Source organism: Protopterus annectens, chromosome 2.part1 (genome assembly GCF_019279795.1).
Source record: "Protopterus annectens isolate FY-2018-M chromosome 2.part1, PAN1.0, whole genome shotgun sequence".
Classification (NCBI taxonomy): Eukaryota; Metazoa; Chordata; order Ceratodontiformes; family Protopteridae; genus Protopterus; species Protopterus annectens.
Window position 1 is genome coordinate 1,702,092,975 of NC_056729.1, and position 15,951 is coordinate 1,702,108,925.

The following is a 15,951-nucleotide window of genomic DNA, read 5'->3' on the forward strand; positions in this document are numbered from 1 at the left end:
GTATATAGTAAACCTAAAACCACTTGCACCAGTATAAATGAAAACCAAGAAAATGTATAATACTGGCCCACATTAATTAACACATTTAAACAAGTTAATAAAATTAAACAATCATTCAATAAAACATGCATCAATTATTTAAACACAGCCTTCTGTCTTTCAAAAAACATTTTATATTTATGCTAGCATTTAAACCTCTAACACTATCCCCTTACTTTTTACTTGTAAAAGTAATGGGGTAGTGTATGTTAGTCTGTGTAGTGGATGCTCAGCATTTTATGTAGGAATGACAACTAGAACCCTGCAAGAGAGAATTAGAGAGCATCAGTATGCTGTTAAAAATGTGATACCAATAGCGCTTTGTGTAAACATTCTTTAAAATGTATTAATTATAAAAAGTTCTTTTTTTCTATTTTGGAACAAGTGTTTTCAGATCTAAGAGTGGGTGATTTTAAAAATCGTATTGAACAGAGAGACGTATTGGCAAATTTAAATGCTGATAAAAAAACAGGTTTAAATGACAGTTGCTGTGTTAATTAAAGTGAATGGTATATAAAGGTGTGTTTTAGTATGATTTTCTATTCAGTTCTGAAGAAGGCTTTGAGACAAAAGCATTAAAATAAAGTGTGTATGCTCAGCTAACAAGTTTTCTATCTGGACTTTTTGGTTTATTATTGGCTGTTGCTGCTTCATTCTGTTCATAGGTTCATAGGTTCATACTAGGCTATCTGCCCTAGGGCATTTATAAGCCTAGCCAGAATGTGTTTGGCTTTCGCCACCCATTTTAAATTTATTTTGCTATGCCCTTTTTCGAGGTTAGTATACTGTGCCTCTGTCTAACAGTGACACAGAAGTGATACCCGGGGTAAACCTACGATCTCCCATCCACTCATCAAGATTCCTCTTGAAGAGAGTCAATGAGGGACTCTGCCTAACCTGGACTGGTATTTTATTCCAGAGTGAAGGGAGCCTCTGGGTTATGAATCTGTGCCTCCAGCATGTCCTATTTATTTCAGTGCCGAGGTTCAAGTCTCTCGAGCGCGTAGCTCGATGGGATTTGGATTTTCTGAGGTGCAGCATGTCCATTAATTCCGGGTTGGACATGGCTTTATACATCAGGCACAGATCGCCTCTGAACAAGTGGTATGTCACTGAGTAGAGCTGGAGTTTCTTTAACCAGGCAGCATATGACATCTGTTTGAGCCCTTTGATCATCGTGGTGAGGTACTTTTGGGGTCTTTCCAGTTGCTGCAGGTGTCTGGTAAGGTACATCCCAAAAGGGGCATTGTACTCAATTATGGGCCTGATGAGGGATGAGTAAAGAGGCACGATGACCTCCCCTGATCTAGATGTGAATCCCTTCATGATTAGGTGGGCTATATAAAATGTTTTTCTAACCACTTTGGCCACGTGGTTGTCAAATGAGAGATTGCTATCAACTTGGGTCCCCAGGTCCCTAATTACTTTTTCTGTACTTAATGGATTACCACCTATGTGGTAATTTGTGGGCACTTTGTTTTTGCCAAAGGGGATGACTATACACTTTTTGGCATTTAGCTTGAGGCCATGGCTCTGGCACCAGTTGTCTGTTTCTATGAGGCCCTTTTGGAGGATGCTTGTGTCGGCTGGAGAGTCGATTATGGCACCCAGTTTGCAGTCATCTGCGAACTTGGTCAGCCACAGTCCTTCCGTGTTGGCCTGTACCTCCAAGAAATATATACCGAACAAGAGAGGTCCCAGGACTGAGCCTTGTGGGACACCAGTTGTAACTGGTTTGGAGTCTGACATGGCGCCAGCAGTTCTAACCATGTGGGTTCTGTCCTTGAGCCAGTTTGCAATCCTTCTAGTGACATAGGGGTTTATATTTAAGCTGGTGAGCTTATCTATAATGCCCGAGTGGGGTATTGTATCAAAGGCTTTTGCAAGGTCCAGGTAGGCTGTGTGGACCACCTTCCCCTCGTCAATGGCCTTGGTGACTGTTTCAAAGAAATCAACCAGGTTTAAGAGGCAGGATCTGCCCTTAACAAAGCCAAACTGGGTAGGATCCCGTGTCTGTAGGTCCCCAATATCTTTATTTATGAGATCCATGATGATCCTTTCCATAGCTTTGCAGACCAAGCTAGTCAGGCTTATGGGGCGATAGTTTCCAGGATCCGTTGAGGCACCACCTTTATGGAGAGGGACCACTGTTGCTGTACGCCACTCTTTGGGCACATATCCTGTAGTAAGGCTGAGATTGAACAGTAGTTTTATGTTTGGGTTTAGCTCTTCTTGGAGTTCATGTAGGACGCAGCCCGGGACACCGTCTGGTCCCATTGATGTGGGCTACTATTATAGATTTTCTTATATGGCAAACCTACTGGCTGACAATTTAACTCCATTTTTACCAGTATTTCCCCCTCAACCTTCCGTCAGAAAATACCATCAAGTATAACTCCCCCTACTATCACTAGGAAACAGGTCCTTAATGCTCTCTCTAAGGCCAAGAACGCTGCATCAGTGGACCCAGACAGTATTCCAGGATGCCTTCTAAATAGCATGAAACATGACCTATCAGACCATCTGGAATTGATATTTAACTGTAGTTTCCAAATGGGCTTCTTGCCTCATGAATGGGAAGCAGCAACAGTCATTCCCCTGCATAATGGTGGGCCATCTACAGACCCTGGAAACTACAGACCCATAAATCTGACTAGTCTCATATGCATAGCAATGGAAAGAATTATCCCAGACAAGCCCTGGGCTTTTAGGGGTTGGGAGGATGGCCCAATGGTTAAGGTGTTTGCCTTACAAACACGAAGTACAGGGTTTGAATCTCACAGGGGATAATTGGCTAGGCTTAAAATGGCTCGCAAGGGCTGTTAGCCTAGTACTAACCTATGAACCAATACTATCATGAGAATGGTCAGTAATTACATAGGAAATCTCCAGACACTGTACCCAACCCAATTTGGTTTCGTTAAGGGCAGGTCATGCCTACTCAACCTAGTGGACTTCTATGAGAAGGTTACCAAAGCAATGGATGAGGGCAAAATGGTTCACATTGCCTACCTTGACCTGGCCAAGGCATTTGACACAGTACCACACTTGGGCATTGTTGACAAACTCAAGAGGTTAGGTACAAACCCTTATGTCATCTGGTGGATAGCCAGCTGGCTCACATACAGGACCTAGAAAGTTAGAATTGGGGAATTCACCTCTACAGAGAGGCCAGTCACATGTGGGATCGGTCCTGGGACCACTCCTTTTTGGCATTTACTTTTCTGAAGTCAAGGCCAATGTCAGTGGCCTCTGGATGACTAAATTTGCAGATGATTGCAAATTAGAAAATGACATTGAACTCTCTCTCTGATGCAGATTTTCTCCAGGAAGGGCTGACATAACAAACAATTTTTGTCAGAACCGTGGATTAAAACTACTGACATAACAAACAATTTTTGTCAGAACCGTGGATTAAAACTAAATGCCAAGAAATGCATAATAATATCCTTTGGGAAGTCTTTGACCCCTGGTAACTATCATATTGACAACACACCCCTAAGAGTTCAGGGACTTGGGGACATGCATAGACAGTAATCTAGCCTTTGACCATCACGTGTCTACAGTACTGAGGAAATCATTCTGTGTCTTGGAAGTTCTAAACAAAGGTCTGGCATCTAGGTCCAAGGAAGTCATCATTCCACTGTATTCAGCATTCATCAGACCTATCATTGAGTACAGTGCCCCCTTTGTTATGTACCTAATCAGGCATATCCAACAAATGGAACGTCCACAGAGGTTCCTCACTAAAAGAATACAGGGCATAAGGAACATGTCCTATGCAGACCACCTCAAGGCCCTACTCCTGTATTCTATCTCATACAGGCTGTTCAGAGGAGATCTGTGCCTGGCATACAAGGCATTGTTAAACCCCATTCTAATGGACCTTCTGCTTATCTGCAAAACAAACACCACCAGAATTACTTATTCTAAAGACTTAAACCTTGCCTGTGTTATAAATAGAACCTGCTAGAGACAGTTATGTATCCCAGAGATTACCCCGTCTTTGGAACAGGCTTCCCATCCATGTGAAGCAGAGTTCTTCCCTAATCTAATTCAAGTGTAACTCGGACAATTGGATGGAGGGCAGGAAATTCATCCCTGATTTGGCACCTATGTCTCTAATGGATGCAGACAGCCTGTAAATGGATTATCTCCCAAACTCCTACTTACACTTATCAAGGGTACCAGAATTTGTCAGAGATTTGGGATGCATGGCTAGGCTCAAAAAGGCTGTTGTGGTCATTAGCCTAGTAAACACCTATGAACCTATGTTTGTTCTATAGTTGTCTAGTGCAAGCCCCATTCATTTCTAACTTGTTGGTCTGCTGATACAAAACCAGGGATTCCAAATGCATTCTCAGATTCAAGTTTTTGACATTGCATGAATAGCTGCTGAAGAACTTGTCATAGTAAAGTTTGGCATATCTGACCGAGTCAGTAGAATTCTTTCAGCTGTATTTAAGCAGTTATCTACAAGCACATACTTCTGTAATAAGAAACATTTTTGTTCTGTAGCTGCATCAAATGAATTTAAGCCTTTTTCTTTTGTCTCATAGCAGATGTTCAAAAATGGACCTTATCTAGCTGGAATGATGCCAAAAAGCGTCTCTGTAAGCCAGCTATGTTGAATTTGTTATCTCAGTGCATTACGTTGTGCTGCCTGAAAACTGGAAAATCCCTTTCCTGACCTGGGCAGAACCTTTTCTGTGAGATGGGTGGCAGCCCTCACTACATTTCTTCAAAGAGGCTTCAGTTCAGAATGTCTGATTTGCAGCCACCAGCTCCATGGCCAGCCTTAGGCATAGGCCAACTAGGCGGCCGCCTAGGGCGCCCGTGTAGCAGGCGCACTTTTCCAGTATTTATTTGGTGCAGGTAGACTAGGATGGGGGCACCAGGTATTGTGTTGGGGGGCGCTGTGGAGCTGTTTTGCCTAGGGCACCAGTTGACCTAGGGCCGCTCCTGACCAGCTCAAAACTGTATACTCCCTTCCAGGTGCCTTTTGAAAGTGGAAGGACTGTGGTTGCAATCGTCAAATCTGCAGAGCTGCAAACAAAAATGACTGGATACATTCCAAGTCAAAGTTTCTTTTATTTTGGGGTATTTCCCCTTTCTCCAAGGCACATTAGTTGAAGAGCTAATGTTACAGGGGTGTAGGAACACAGACCCTCACATCAGGGGTGCAATGAGATGCTCTCTCCACCCCCACAAAAACACTCGAAAGGTTTATCGGCTAATTTCTTAGTTCACTGATTACTGTTTGACTCGCACTAATGTGTCTCACACATTTGACACAAAACCACTGTCACTAAATATTATAAGCATTTTCCATAGAGACCTGAAGAGAATGCACTTCTGAATCATCATTCATTTCTAGTGCATCTGCTCTGGAACTGGTATAATGAAACCATTCTGACATTGCCCTGAAACAGAAAGATTATATGATAACCCATTCTTCAGATCTTCATTGATGTCTGTCAGCAGATTCACATACCCAGCATCAATCATTGTGGGGATTGTAGAGGATCAGTGAACCTCTTTTGTCTGTCTTGATTATTTTTAAGGAAACACATTTCTAACAGTGAATAATAAAAACACGTGTAAAAAAACAGACTATATAGAGGTACAGTAAATTAAATTACTTTTAAGTAAAGTCACATCATGTAGTAGTCTGCTGTGTTTCATCACCCAGTGTAATTGTCATCTTTGGAGTGAGACTCCCATTTTGACATGACTCTAACAAGAGGAAGCTTTGAGGAGATGACCTTTCCTTCTAAGACTGTCAAAAACTTGTGCTGGCTGTCTCAGCCTGGTGACATGAATGTTCTAATGAAACATAAGGACCTACTAGCTGAGACACTTTTAGAAGATCTGGAGTTACATTTAAGCTTTTGTAACAGTCTATCTTTCTGTTTTACACTCACTCACTTCCCACCGGCCACTTTGCACCTCATTTTTTCCCCTCTCTGCTTGAAGTCCCAAAATAAGTACATGGAGAAAGGGCATATGGATTTAAGTACGTTTCTTCTAACCCTTAAGTTCATTATAAGTCTTTGTTTAAAGGCATCTACAATGGATATGCAATTTATGTAGTTTCAAGACTGTGTATTTTATTGTTAATAAAAAAAAAAAGTTTTAGTTGATCAGTTATTTGTGGTATAAAGCATTACTCACGGTATATGGAACTGTGGTATTTGTAAGCCCCATTATATGTCACATAATGAAAAAAAATAATGAAAAAGATTTACTAGCATTCTGAAACCTTATAAAAGAATGGCATTGGGGTATGTCATTACATTGTGTCCGTTTGTATCATTGTGTATCTTGTGCTTAGCATTTTTTAGTTCCACTTTTTCAAATAAGGATAATACCATTTCCATCTCTAATAGTTTGAACTGTCTTCCATCAGTTCTCTGTGAGGAAGACCATTTCTTGTGGTCTTTGGAAGAAAACTAAATAAAGTCCATTACCAGCCATATGTGTGAGGATACTCATACAAAACATTATCAAGAACTCTGTCCTTAGAAGACAGAGTAAACTTTTTTGTAGTGTTGTGTCATACAACTTTTATGTCCCTAACTGTAGCCTGGTGAAACACATTTCCTTAGCATGTGATTACTGTAGGTTTGTACAGAACTACTTTTTGTATGCCACTGGCCATAATTGTACATCAACGAAATTCTGGTAAGACTTATTTGAATGAAAGCTAACATTTTACAGTTCATAACCTTGCTAAAGTAATAATTAATAATATAGCAAGAGAGTGATGTAATTAATCCGTGTTAAGACTGTCTTTTATTTTTACATAGGTCAAAACTTGCCAGAAGACGTTCTGGGCAGCCAAAGAACTAAGAGCCTATAAATCATCGTGTAAGAGTGGGAAGCGGATACTTTCTGACCTGCCTGCCAATGCAAAGTGTTATCTGTCATTAAACTTTGTGGTTCTTGACATTTTTTTCTCCCATATATGTAAACCAGTGGCTTAACTCCTTTTAAGCACCTTTTCCAGCTACCATAACCTATTTTATTTTCTTACATTCCACGAGTTCTAATAGTAGCATGTGGTACAGTCTAGTATGTGTGCACTTGTCAACCACAAACTTTTCATTTCTGCAAGTTTTCTAGTGTTTGTAAGGCTGTTCTGACAGTGTTATAACTCGGTGGGTATTTTGCTTGGTTTAGAGAACAATTTGGAAGCATAGATGCCCGGAGAGTGACAGGTAGCACTGCACATGTAATTAACATGTGCATCAGTTTTTGTAAAATTCTTAATCGTTATTGTGAGTCTTGGGTTTCTAGTCACATTACATAACTAGGAAGAGTTATTTTGCTTGTGCTTTCAGTCACATGTTCTAGGTTCAAACTAAAAGAATGGTTATAAATTGGCTTCTTTATTTATTTATTTATTTTTTTGCTATCAGCAAATCCATTTTGCATTTAACTGTAGAGTGTTGAAAATATTCTTCTACAAGTCATGTGTCAGAAATATTTATACTATTAAATGATTCAGACCAGCTTCCACATTTGAATTTGACTTTCATATGCTAGGCTCAGGAATTTGCACAACGTTCCTGTGTGTTAATAGTTGTTTTCTTGTGAGGGGGTGGTAGCTTAACCAGTGACATTCAGGAAAAATGTTTCAACGTTGTGTTTCAAGCACAAGTTAATACTCTTCTTAGCTACTTGTATAAAAACATTGATTGGGAAAAAAAATAAAAAGGGTACCAGATCTGCAGTTTTATTTCAAAGCATGCCATTGTGTTTTTTTTTTTTTTTTTTTGCTCTGAGCCCACTGGTGCAAGCCTAAAATGTTCTAGTTTCTAACAACAACATTTCACTGTAATCATATTTGCAGCAAGAAAAGCAAGGTAGAATTCTGAGGCTTGCAGAGCTTTTCAATGAATGTTACTTAGTGTTTTATGTATCAAAATTGGGAAACTCTTATGTTATGGGTTGTAAAAATCTTATGTGGTTCTGGACTATACCTTCTGGCTATAAGTGCATGACAGCCTTGCAGCCTGCTTGGTTTTTGGTGTGTTATGTTTAGATGCATCTTAGAGCAGCATTGTGTCAGGGGGTAGCTCCAGTTTTCATTTGCTTCTTTTTTGGAGTGCCTGTTGGTGCTTAAATTATGAATTTACACAGTGTGCAAAGAAATTGGCACCATGTCGCAATATTGTCAATATGATGCTGCTACAATTAAATAATTCTAAGTAACAGTTTTAAGAATTAGTATGTCCCTGTTCTATAACTCATAACCTTGCATTGTATGCATTCCTCTGTTTTTTGCTACTAACCTTGGGATACATTTCCAAGCTGTAGTTTATATATTGCTCTTCGAGTAACAAGTGTGGCTTCTATACTGTCAGTATTATATACTGAAAAGAAATCTTTGATGATTGAGTTTTGTTTTCTAGCAGTAACAAAAATGTGTTAATGTAAGGTAAACTGATTATGCTGACATATATAGTGACTGAGTCTTGAAAAATAGTTGTAGATTTCTTTGCTAACTAGATTTCAACTAACATCATAATTACAATAGAGCTTTCCCAGCTTCCTTGAAAAACAGTGTGATTTTTATGCTGCAGAACATTCCTATGTTCAGTTAATTCTATAAAAAAATTGTATATGAATATGGCTGCAGTTTGAAATTTTCTAATAGCAGGTGTTTTTACTTCATGCCTGTTAATAGTTCAGCTGTTTAAACAACTGGTGCTGTTTGAAAGCTGTACAAACCATTACCAGCAGGTGTAACATTACAAAGGCAAATCAGTATGGCCAGTAGCTCTCATTTATTGTGACACACAGACATATCCCAAAGGAAATTGTGCATTAGGCAAATTTAGATGGCAGAGCTTTGCTTTATGGGGAAATATGGGCAGGGAACTTCTATTATGTTGTTTCGGGGAAAACTGTTAAAAAGAGTTTATTTTTCCTTTTTTTGTTTAGCGTATGTTGGAATTCCAAGGTCTCTTTTGAGAGCTATGCTGCTGGTGCTTAAGAAAAACTAAACATCATTGTAAGCATTTAGTAACAGGTTAGCTAATCTTATCATGATTTAAGCAAATACTTGGTATTGCACCAGTGATCTCTTCTGAAAGATGCACTGCATTGTTTACAGTAAGTGCCTAGGCCTTTCTGCCTTTTACTGGTGGGGGGGGTCTTGCAGGCACAGTAGCATAGCTAACCGGCACATAGGTGCTTTGCAACTTTCATTTGAATTTTTCTTCAGAATAAAAATTGTCCTCTGCATTATGCTATCCACATTTGGTGTTGTTTAGAGCTGCTCACAGGAAGAAGAAAAAAACATTGTGTTCCTAATAAATTGACATTTACATTATGGTGCTGCTAATCTGCTCATGTGGACTATACCGTTTACCTCCTTATTTATGCCTACATTTTAGAGCACAAATACACATACCAGAGCTAGTAACAGTTTGACAGGGCCTGTCATTCTGTAAACTGCCCTGTTGGGGGAGCTTCTTACTACACAAATCATATTTGATTTTGACTGGAAAGGCTGGCTGTTCTATGTAATGAGTACTTCTGCATTTGACCTTGTTGAAGTCATGCAAGTGAACAATGCTAGTGTATGGTAAAGTGGAGAAGTTCTATTTAGAATCGTCTGTTGTTATGCAAATATTTCACTCAAGCCATGCCCCACACAGCATTAAAATGCCTTTCAGTTACTTCCCTCAAAAGATAAGTAACTGTTTTACATTGTCCCTTAATGCAGTTGAAACCGTCTAAAACTGCTAAAGCAGTCAACCTGTCATCAATATAAGGAGTATTTTAACATTTATCACCTGCAGGCATTTCATTTATTTATGAAGCTTAGGTAACCGCATATATATTGCACTTTTTTGTCAGAAAAAGGAAGCTCAGGTATGCTTTGCCCAACTGTTTGACGATGCATATGTTAAAAAGGCTAGGCTCCCATATGCAACATTCAAGTTGATAAAATTAGGTGCTGGAATTGATGGTTTAAGTGGAGTTTAAGACTAATTTTAAATTAATCCAGGTTTAATAGCTTTGCATTTAAGTTGTGTGAAGGTTTAGATTAATAAATAACATGAAGTAATAGGCATGATTTTTTAAGCATATAAAGTTGTTTATTTTTCTTTAAATAAGAATACTGTGGTTCAGAAGTCTTTGCTTTGAAAGAAATCCTGTTTGGCAAGTTCATTGCTTTCTTTTCCCATACCCTTTTTTTGCATCAACAGGCATCTTTGAAGCTACATTATAAGGGTGTCAAATTATCTCTTGTTGTCCATCTCAAGGAAGTAATGTCTGATCATCTCACTGTGGAAAGGGACCATTTTTCTTGGTTCATCAAGGACATTTGTGAAGGCACTTGCACGAGCCCTTACCTTGTCAGTAGATTTTGTGCCACTGCTGCTGTTTGTTGGACCAAAGTCCATGCATCTCCGAAGGCAGTAGTGATATTCTCACTGAAGTGTAAATTTGGAAAACTAGGTTTGAATCCCACAGCCACTGCATGATCATATATATGCCACTTAATCACCATGTGGTCTGTGGGCATACTGAAAACATGTTCAGTGTGGGTATTTTCCTCACTACACTCTTGCAAAATAAGTAAATCAAATTTGGCACAATCAAGCTGTTTTTAAGCATAACTTTTCAGAGTAGAAATTAATGAAATGGTTGCCATTTGAAAGATGCCTCTGGAAAATTAGGTTTAATTAATATTAGGTACCTCTGTGTCAGATTCATTGCAGTAAACTTTCAATATTTGGAGTAAAAAGTGTGATGTATATTTAAGAGCAGGCAAACATGGAGTAAAATTTGGTGGTTTGAAGGAAAATGAGCAAGCACATGACTTGGGCCAGCCAACCTATAGCTCATGTGTGGCAGTGGAATCCAGTGAAGCAAGGTAGAGTCAGCTTCAGTGATCCATCTTTGTTTCTTGCCAGATGGTTTTAGTTCATGATTCCATCATTGTAATAAGCCATATTCCTCTCCAGACTTGTTAATATCCATATACAATTAGTGCTGTGTTTCCCAGACAGTACTTTCATTTAGAAATACCGTCTGTAGTGAGTGCCTCAGGGGTTATAGTAAGGCCTTGTAATCAGGATCATGTCATCTGAAAAGAAAGCGCTTAGTGCACTGAGTTTTCATTTATGGTCCAATATTAATATTAAATGGAGAATATTTGCAAACATGAGAAATTAGAAGCAAGATGAGAGAGCATCAGTAATATTTCTTCGTCTTTGTAGGTGACATTGCTTACGTTCTGATGTCAGGGTCATATTTGCTTACGTAAACTGAGCCAGATGGATTGTAGAACACTTACTAGTAATACTTCATTCACAACTTCCTTGGGCCAGCCAACCCACAGGATTGTGTAGGAAAAGTATGTATGAATCTAACTGTCATGCTTGAATGTCTACAAGTATCTACACATGTCTGGATCATTGATAAAATGTTATCAAGTTACTTGTTTGAATGACATGTGGTATAAGAAGTTAGTCAAAGTAAAGAGCTAACCATTGTTAGCTTAGATGTTGGCTACTTTATTGCCACTTTGTATGTTTCATTAAGCACAAGTTGTAAGACCCGACCATCTCTCATGCCTCTATTTTCAAAGTAGTATTTATCCTTTTAGCGTTAGATGTGGAAGTGCAGTGGTCAGTTCCAGGAGCACTTTCTTGTTAGTGTGTGCTATCCGGCTATCTCCTATAGAGTCTGAAATATTATGCCATCATGTTTTTGGGGTATTTATATGCCTAGACATACAGCTTAGTTTTGATCCAGTAGTTTTGCAAGAGCCTCTTTTGGTGACAGAGAAGGACTGCCCATACTCATTTACCTTGTTCAGGAATAGCACACATCTGCCTAGTTCTTAATCACCCCAAACTTGCAGTCATTAACATGAAAGGGTAAGAATTTTCAGTCCTTTTTATTTGTTGTGGAAACAGTAACATTAGTATTTTGCTTGTTTAGACTTGCAGTTTGCACTTTGAAAACATAGAAATTACTTTTAACCTGAATGCACTACATATAGGCATACCAATAGAAGTGCCCATGTCAGTATATAATAGGTTCATAGGTTAGGTTAGTACTAGGCTAATTGCTGTTGTGGGACATTTTAAGCCTAGCCAGTTACCTCATCTGAGAATCATACCCTGCACCTTGTGTCTGCAAGGTAAACACCCTAACCATTATGCCAACCTCTCCCCTACTGTTTATAGTAGTATAAACAGTGACTCTTTGTAGGGAAACTGTATCTGTGGATTTGTCAAAGCAAAGACTTCTTTTTTGCTGCTTTTCACTTGGTGTACAGGAGTCAAAGTCATTTGTGTTAACTTATTGTACTGTATAGATGTTTTGCGTTTTATTGCACAGAGTCAGAACCAGGAGGTACAAAAGACACTTTGACCACTGCTTAAGCTTGTTAAGCTAACTATGCCACTAACAGAGACTAAATGTGTACTTGAGTGGCAGTTTCATTCTTAAAAACTATTTCTAGTTGCAGGGAAGCAGCAAGTTTTCTGCAGGTTTGCTGAATGTATTGTAAATGGGATGTCACCTGTGTCTTTGCTTGTCTGTCTGTTGTGATGAGATTAGTCACGAACCATGAATCTCCATAAAAATAAAGTTGTTCTATGTTTATTTTGTGCTTCCTGCTGTATTCTGACATTAACTGTAGTAAGGAGCTGTGTTTTCTAGGCCATTGATTTGTCAGTGGTTGTGTTGAGAGTAAGAGTAAAAGCTGATACTGACATTGCATTTTCAGTTTTTAAGCTTTGAAGAATCTGCTGGACATTTACTGGTCTAGTAAGCAAACTGTTTAGTCCTGTTTTATATTTTTTTTATTCAAATTAATTGCATTTTTGTGCATAATTTTTCATTTTATGCTCCTAAAAAGAACAATTTGCAATATTATGCTAACACAAAAAAATACAAATAGCCTCCTAAACTCAGTTCTTTGCATCCAGTTGAACTCTCCCTTTTGATGTTGCAAGCTAGAGAGAAGTGCACCAACATTGTACATTATTTGTTATAATCAGCTTAGCTTCATTTTTATGTTTTTTTTAATTTTGTAAATATATATGTTAAGATCATCAGTATACAGACTGTAAATACCAATTTCATGTATTTGTACTAATTATAATTTGCTGTATAGCTTAGATGTGTTATGCAGATATATCTAACTGTGTATGGTAACCGGGCACTACTGAATTGTTTAGTGAACGAGGTAATAAAGGTAAACCAGTGCATTAGCAGAAAAAGGAATGTGCAGTCGTTTTTTTATCCATTAATCTTTATTGTGTTTTTACATAATTAAGCAGCACCTGTAGTTGTGGGTCAGACCCAGAATTTGTCAAAATGATGTGTATAGCAGGAAAAATATACTGTAAAAAAATCTGGATTAATGAGTTTATTTGCATCTGAAGTTATAACCAGTGTGATCCCATTGTTATGCACAGGTGACATTTTTGAAGCCTATTCATGGAAGACATTTCTTCAAACAGGACGTAACAGAGTTTAGTATAGTGGTACAAAAAAATGAAAATATTTCCTGTAAATATCTGAAATCTACTACATCAAGGATAGCACAGTAATTTGTACAAATAAAACATGCAGTCAGCTGTTGGAGTGTGACTGTAGCATCAGGGTGGGTGTGCTTCATTTTACTTTTTTGTTTGTTTGCTAAACCGGTAATTGAATTGCTCAGAGATCCTTTTTCAGCCACAGCCCAGGCCTTTTAGCAGCAATACAGAAATTGCCTTTATAAAAAAAATACATATGGGTTATAACACACAGAGCTGTAATTTCAACACAATATCCACATACCCATAGCATAGGAATATACATGCCAAGAACAGTAAGTTTAATCAAGTTCTGAGGCCCTTGATTACAAGTCTAGAAAAACACAATTAGATGTGAAAAATAATGTTGATAACCCTGTTCTCCTTTTAATTTGTTTACAGGAGGCAATCCCCACAGTGTTTATATATATATATATATATATATATATATATATATATATATATATATGTGTGTGTGTGTGTATATATATATATATATATATATAAGTGGTACTTTTCTGCTAAACCCCTACCATGCTTGCTGGGACCTGGACTGGCATGTTTCGGTCTGATTCTTTCTCCAGGGCTTGGGATGTAACAGACCTTGGAGTCCTAGTCATCCTGCAGCATCCTCCCCATTGTCCTGCACGTCCGTGCCCGTTTTTGGCCCTAGCTGTATCTCCATGGCTTGGGGTTGGCCCTACGCTGTGGTTTCTGCAGACCTTGCCGGCTTACCTGTTTCACACTGTCCTCCGCTTCCTAATACATGGGTGGGGGTGATTTATTTGCGTTGTTCTGCCAGAGCGACACAAGTTTACTTCTGAGAAAGCCTTTCCCCAGGGCTTCATATCGGCACCACGGAAAAGTACACAGAATTATCGGAAATCATTGAGGAATGACGTCTCTAAATTATGACAGACGTTTGAGTGACAGACTTATTTAGCATGCATTTTTCTGATGATTGTGATATCTGTCATAATTTAGAGACTTCATTCCTTAATGATTTCCGATAACACCCACATTTGTATGAGTAACAAACCAAAAATACAAGCCCAAAAATCTGTACATTCTGCGGCAGTCTGGACAGTTGAGAGTTGAAGGCTTTTACCTGTATACACCTCATGAGCTCTTAAGCAATGTATCTTGCTAACGCAAGTAAGGGTACAACGTCCCAGCGCAATATGTGTTGAACCCTTTTCCTGATCTTTCAGTCTGTCATCTGCTTTCTCCAGGTTCATTAAAGTGTAACTTTAGACGTGACTGACAGTAAGTAGTCCTTTTCAATTCAGTGAAACAATGTCCCATGGTTTAATAGCAAAAGTCTTTCTTTGCTGTTTTCTTTCTCCAGTTATCTCTTCATTCCTGTTATGTAGAGTCGTAAAGCAACGCAGCGCTTTACATTTTGTTTTTAACTTTCCGATGCAGCCATAACACTGACATCGGTTACATCAGTAATGATTTCAGTACAGCAGAAAAAGCCAATGCTGCCAGGTGTCACATAAACTCTTTGAAACTGCGTACAGCAAAAAAGAAGGCTACATAAAGACACACGCCAGTCCTGGTGCCAAAACGCATTGTAGGGGTTTAATGGAAAAGTACCTTATATATACACACACACACACACACACACATATATATATATATATATATATATGAGTATTCCATGGCAATCTAGAGTTTATATATATATATATATATATCTCTAAGATGCAATGATGTCAGACTTAGTATATGCAAGCTCTCAAGTTCCCATATTCAGGTGCTATTTCCGGACTTACATGATTGGAATTTAAACCATTAGAATTTAATCCAACTGGTCTATGATGAATACACTTATTAAATAACCTCAGAAAGTGTTCAATCATCCTAACTCTCTCCATGTCTGTGTTACGTATTAGATGCTACTCATTATTTCTATGCTCTTTACATGTGAATGATCTTAACATTCATTAATCTAACAAGAAAAAAATACAAATGTATGAGTAGAAATGTTGATGGCAGCACAATGAAACTAACATTATAGTGAGTGCAAAACTGCTGCCTAAAGATCAAGAAAACAAGTGCATTTGCAGGGGACAGTCCCCCCTGTACTCCCAGTGTGGAGGGCATTTACCCTCTTGCTTATATATGCACTAGATCTACAGTCTTACAGCAGTGAGATAAGTGTCAGCCTCAATTTTCATTTACAAAACTGCTTCCCAGGCAGAAAGTTCACACATCTTTACAGTTAAGCAGTAAGACTGCTTGTTCTACAACCTATACCCACCTTGTTGACTGCTACCACACAGAGCTATGCACTTTCATGTAGAGGTGACAGATCCCATCCTCAAGGTAGCATTCACACAGGTAATAAAGA

General features: G+C 38.6%; 1 protein-coding gene across 1 annotated transcript in view; it reads left to right on the forward strand.

Annotated features, from left to right (window-relative positions):
* The window catches only part of KIF1B (kinesin family member 1B), a gene marked incomplete in the record, with an annotated part of 2,363,676 nt that extends 2,350,381 nt beyond the window's left edge, over positions 1–13,295 (forward strand). The window contains 1 exon segment of the mRNA XM_044063146.1: positions 6,849–13,295. Within this exon segment, the coding sequence (XP_043919081.1) occupies positions 6,849–6,891 (43 nt within the window).
* Between the last annotated feature and the right edge of the window lie 2,656 nt (positions 13,296–15,951).